This window comes from Tupaia chinensis, unplaced genomic scaffold, assembly GCF_000334495.1.
Source record: "Tupaia chinensis unplaced genomic scaffold, TupChi_1.0 Scaffold000273_1, whole genome shotgun sequence".
Lineage (NCBI taxonomy): Eukaryota > Metazoa > Chordata > Mammalia > Scandentia > Tupaiidae > Tupaia > Tupaia belangeri.
Window position 1 is genome coordinate 1,647,957 of NW_006159755.1, and position 5,570 is coordinate 1,653,526.

At 57.2% G+C, this 5,570-nt stretch overlaps 1 protein-coding gene across 2 annotated transcripts in view; it reads right to left on the bottom strand.

Annotated features, from left to right (window-relative positions):
- Positions 1–977: 977 nt before the first annotated feature.
- The window catches only part of CDC42BPG (CDC42 binding protein kinase gamma), a 22,611-nt gene continuing 18,018 nt past the window's right edge, over positions 978–5,570 (bottom strand). For both annotated transcript variants that reach the window (XM_027772416.1, XM_006149852.3), the window contains exons 30-37: positions 5,509–5,570; positions 4,325–4,422; positions 4,157–4,241; positions 3,923–4,040; positions 3,699–3,816; positions 3,355–3,478; positions 3,150–3,235; positions 978–2,136 (exon numbers count right to left, since the gene is read on the bottom strand). The exon at positions 5,509–5,570 is cut by the window's right edge and continues 535 nt beyond it. In XM_027772416.1, coding sequence (XP_027628217.1) covers positions 2,080–2,136; positions 3,150–3,235; positions 3,355–3,478; positions 3,699–3,816; positions 3,923–4,040; positions 4,157–4,241; positions 4,325–4,422; positions 5,509–5,570 — 748 coding nt within the window. In that variant the 3' untranslated portion in view covers positions 978–2,079. The remainder of the gene's footprint in view (positions 2,137–3,149; positions 3,236–3,354; positions 3,479–3,698; positions 3,817–3,922; positions 4,041–4,156; positions 4,242–4,324; positions 4,423–5,508) is intronic.

Here is a 5,570-nt window from a genome sequence, read left to right on the forward strand (position 1 = left end):
CAGGAGATCCCTTCCACCGCCTTCTCTCAGCCTCACCTGGGGTAGAGGGGCAGTGGGGTGCTCGATTCCCTCGGTGTGTCCTCCAATTACTTCGGCCCTTCTCCACCCTTCTCTGTCTCCAAAGCTGCCCTCTGACTTGTATTAACTAAGCTCTCAGGGCCTCTGTCTGTGGTTGGGTTTCAATAAAGGAGGGCAGGAGATGGGAAGGGTGTGGACCTGCCTTCCTGTTTGGTCATGGCCAAATTCTTCTACAGAAAGTCATAGGAGGGACCAGCAGTTAGCGTAATGGCTATGTCGCTGAACTCCCATGTAGCTGACCGCGGTGCGAGTCCTGGACCTGGTGGCTTAAACTCACGTCGGGTGTGTGTGCGTGCGTGCCCAAGATCTTGAGAGGAGAATGGAGGAGAAGGGATTGTGGTGTGGCCATCCCCCCTGGGGGGTGATTTTTCGCTTTCTCTCTCTCTGTCTTTCTGGCAAGCGCACGCTCCCTATAACAAAAACCTCTCCCCCAAAAAAGTCATTTTTGCCCCTGCCTGTCCCACTGGCCTGGGGGCACTAGCAGCTCCCCACTGCCTCTAGGGCTCTGGGGCACCGCCAAACCTTGGTGAGTTCCCCTAACACTGCCCACACTTTAATAAACTGTCCCTCCATCATTTTATTTTATCTTTTTCAGTTTTTGCTGTAGGGCACGTGTGCTTACCAGAGCCACCAGGTCCAGGACTGAAACTGCAAAGCTAGCCATGTGGATGTGCGGTCCCGTGCCTTAACCTCCATGCCACCTGCTGGCCCATGTGCCTTCACTATTCAGCTCTCTGTGTTTACTGTATTTGAGCGTGTCACCAATTCCTGCAAACGCTGGAAAGGTAACCTGGTCTCTAACTGTCCATGACATCCCCGTGCCTCCCTCCATCCCTGAGCCCTGATCCCCCGCATTTCTGACCCCCAGGACAGATCCAGGCAGGGAGGCCAGAGGCTTACAAAGTGTCTTTATTGGTTTCTTGCTGCTTCATAAAGCATCAAAGTCTATCAGTCCTGGGAATGTGGTATTTGAGGAGATAAATACTTATTCTGCCCCCCCCACTTCAGTAGGGGGAGGTTTAATAAAAATAGTAATATAATAACAATAATAATGACTGTGATCAATAATAAAATGCCCCCTATGTTCCCCTAATACAGTTGGTTGAAGCTTCTAGATATAGGACTGCCCTTTCCGGGGAGGGCCAGAGCATCCCTGGAGGTCCTCCAATGGCTCCCACTGGGTGCCCATCTCCCACCAAGAAGCCTTTATAAATACCCTCCCCATCCCATCCTGGCCTAGGAAATTACCTGCCCACTGGGTGATTAGCTGACAAGGTCAGGCCTGCTCCCAAGCTTGCCAGACTACTCCCCATAGAAAGGACCACGGGTCTGTAGTCTCTTCCCAGCTCTCCCCACTCCACTCCTCTTTTATTCTCTCCCCTCCTCCATCGCTCCTCCTTATCCTTCCGGACTGCTTCTATCTCCTTCCAGTGACGGCCACTTCTGCCTCCACTACCTTTTCCACCTTGCCACTCACCTCTTTCACCTACGTCCTTCCCCTCCTTCTCCAGCTTCCTTTTCTATGGATCAGAGCCTGCCTTTCCTGCTCCTGACCTTGATCGGAGACCCAGACATCGCCCATCTTGGCCTCAGCTGGTGGCCACACATTCCGAAGACAAGAAACCCCAATCTCCACAACCTGCTCCCAGGGACCCGGTCCTCCTCTGTCCCTTATCCTGAATCTTATAAGCCTCCTGCGACCTGGCACTGGATAGAAGGGCTTTGGCACAGTGCCTCCTGGATCCCAGGGCAGAAGGGCAGACATTCTATTCTCCGTGGCTAGCACAGGCTAGGGCCAGGGCAAAGGGGAAAGGTGAGATGAGGGGTGGGAGCAGGACCCGTAAATCCTGGGAGCCTAGGCAAGCCTCCAGGCCACCGCCAGCAAGGTTCTCCCAGAGCCCAGATTCCGCACGTCTCCGGCCAGCCGGAGTATGGCATTCCTCAAGCTCTTTGCTCCCTCAGTCTCTGTCCTTGGATTAGGGTGGACTCTGCCAGAGGGCTTCAAGGGGAGCTCTCTGATTCAGGGGATGGGGGGAGGCTCCGGGGCCGCTCTGAGACCTGGATGGGAAAAGAGAAGGAAATCAGAGTGGTAAAAGGAGGCAGGGGTCCTTCCTCGGACTCTCACTGCATAGTAGAACCCTTGGAGGAAGTCAGACATGGGGGGTTGGTACATGAGTCACTAAGAACCTGAAGAACTCCTACTTAACCCTGAATGAACTCAAAGTCCCTTTGATCATTCATTCTCTTCTTCAATCGACAAACATGCTTTTCTCAGGCAGAGACAGAAGAATGAAACCTGACCCCCACCATCAAGGTCCCCATAGCTGGGGGGGATGGGCCCCAGATGAAAACCACAGGAAGGTAGCCACAAGAGGAGGGTGGTGACGAGCGAGTGGCCACCCGACCAAGTTTCCAGGAGTGCTTCTTTGAAGGTGGTAGTGGACAACCTGGAGGGCAGCCTGGGTGTTAATCAGATGGATGAGGACAGGAAAGGACACTCAAAGCAGGGGAAAGAGCAAGGACAAGAGCTTGGAGGTGTGAAAACACGGCAAGGCCCAGGGCTGTGACTGGAGAGGGTGTGTGTGTGTGTGTGTGTGTGTGTGTGTGAGTGGGGGGAGGGACCGCTGGCGAGGCAGCTAGAGGGTGAGGCGGTGCCCTTCCAGCTCCTCTTAGGTCTTCCCTGTTCCCAGCAAGAATGGAGTGCTCCTTCTTCTGCCCACCCATGAGCTGGGCCTCTGCAAGGATCCAGCAGCTGCCCTCAGAGGCCCTCTTCCCACATGCCGGCCCTTCCCAGGAATCACCAGTAGTAACCTCATTTTACAGGTGAGACGGCCTGGGAAGGCTGGGCACCTCATCCGGGGCCACACAGCCAAGAGTCCCATCTAGGCCCACATGCCTCCAGGTCCCTGCTGGGGCCCTCTGTGGGGCGAGACAGAAGCACCTGTCTCCGAGCATGGAAGGCAGGCAGGTTTAGCTCATTTGCTGGCCTCGGGGCCTACAGCAGGCCTTCGCACAGATCAGAATTGCCTGTCCTAACAAGGCACAGGGGAAAGTCCCTCCCACTGGCTCACCTGTATTAGGGAGGCTGTGGGGCTCAGGGGTCCTTGGGGGCAGGACACCGACTCACTGGACAGAGAGGTCCAAGGTTTCCTCTTCACTGCTCCAGGAGGCAGGTAAAGGGACAAAAATGCCAAGGTCAGAGATGAGAAGGGTCCTCAGAGGGTGGGACATTGGGGGAGGGGTGTGGAGGACCGGAGGCTGCAGGGCTGTACTTACTGGGGTCTGCGTCTCCAGAGAGGCTGTCACTGTCCATGGAAGCAGGGCGCCGTGACGTCTCGGAGAAGCTATGGGGCCGCTGCGGCCCGGAGCTGCGCGCACCTCTGCCCTTTCCTTCCGGGGCCTGTTGGGGGCAGTACGGTAGGGCTGGGACGCGTAGACACAGAGACCAGGAGGAATGGACTAGGGGGACGTACTGAGGGCTCTAGTATCAAAGGGATGTGTCACAGGATTCAGGGTCCCACGTAAAGCCAGAGGCCTTCAATTGGCTCAAGCTCACCACAAAGCCTAGTTGATTGGCTACCTTCAGCAGGGAAGTTTGTGATTGGCTCCCGAAGACTCACCCGGGACAGATCCCTGGCGCTGGGCTTCCCATTGGTAGGCCCCACGTGCACCAGGTGGTTGAAGTTGGTGGGTTGTGAGATGAACTTGGAGCGCACGATAGGGTCCTTCAGCATCTCCCTGAGGGTGTGGGGGGAGGGCAGCGAAGGTGACGGCCCCGAGCCCTGTCTGGAACCCCAATCACCCCAGGAGCCCAGTCCAGCCACCGGCCCCTCTGCGTGCGCACCTGCGCTGCTGCTGCTGCTGCTCTGCAGACACTCGGAAGTAGAAGCGGCGTTTGCTCTTGCGGAAGAGCTGGCGCCGGCTGTTGTCGGTGAGATCGGGGATGTCGAACTCGTCCTTCTCTGCGGGAGAAGCAGACAGCTAGAGCTGGACAGTGCTCACAAGTTACCAGAGCTGGAGTGAGCTGGCGCTCAGGGCCACACCCGCACGTGCCCGGGTGAATGCACTGCTCCCTCACCCGCCAGCTGGTTCCTGAGGTAGGTCAGGCGGACCTTCTCGGTGCCATAGAGGAACAGGGAGCCCTCTTGATTCAGGGGCCGCACCTAGGGTTGCATAGATGTCAGGCGGTGTCACTCACCCCTACCTTAATCCCCAGGCAGCCTTCTAGGTCTGGGCAGGCCCTCACCTTCTTGAGCGGCACAGTCTGGACCCATTCTGCTCTCCTCACGTCAAACACATCGATGGAGTTTTCACTGAACACTGTTAGGTAGGGGGCTGTGTAACCTGCGGGCGGGTAACTACATGTGCTATGCAGCCTGGGGCCAGTCAGCACCTCTCCGAGCTGGTTTTCTTCTCTGTAGCATGGGGAACACCCTGTGCTCTGCCACCACACCCTATGCAAAAGTCTTTCCTCCGGAGACTCTCACAGTCACCCAACCCAACCTCCGCAACAAATCGGAGGTGACGACTATGTGCAGGCCCAGTTCTGAACAGTCGGCATGCCTGTCCTCCCTTAATTCTCAAGCTCTAAGCAGCTCCTATTATTACCCACCCCTTACAGATGAGGGAACGGAAACCACTGGGCTAAGGAATGGCCAGGGTCCCCCAGCTGGTGAGCTGGGCTTGGGTCCAGGCAGTCCGGGCCCAACACCTACAATACTGGACGTGTGTCTGCTCTATCCAAAGGACCCCTCCCAGAAAAGCCATTGCTCAGGAAGGGAGCTCTATCCTTCTCCCAGCCACTACCCCATCACATCGGTTACTTGTGAATGTGCCAGACTGCCCCACTGCTCCACCTACCCATCCATCCATCCATCCATCCATCCATTCTTCCCAACAGCCATAGCCCTGCCTTGTGCTCGCTGGCTGGGTACTGGACATGGATGAAGAAACCAGCCCATGCTGCAGGCCTCCCGTGCACCGCAGCTTCACTAAGTGGGATAAGGGCAGGACAGAGGTCTGAGCAGAGGTGAGGGTGCAGAGAGCAGCATAGGCCCAATGATGGGAGGGCAGCGCAGGGAGCACAAAGCAGAACGGCAACGACTGCCACCATGGCGGTGGTTTAGAGTGCCCACCTGCCCCAGGCCGAGCTGACGCTGGAGCTGGACTTACGAGTGTGCCAGGTACAAAGGGAGGCGAGCAGCCCAGGTGGGGGGGCACAGGAACAAGGCACCCAAGGTAGGACAGGGTGTGGGTGGGTGAGCACAGGAGCGAGGCACCCAAGGTAGGACAGGGTGTGGGTGGGCTAGAGAACACACACGTGTATCCAGGGCCTCCTATCCCAGACTCAGGAGTCTGGGCAGGCCTGTGTCTTCTTCTAGTACCCTAAAGGTGCCTACCCCACCCGGCTAGGCCCTCCACAGGCCTTACCCCAGCCCGTGGGCGCTGCTGGCCACAGCAGCTCCCGGCGCCGCGAGCTTGGCGCCCGGCGA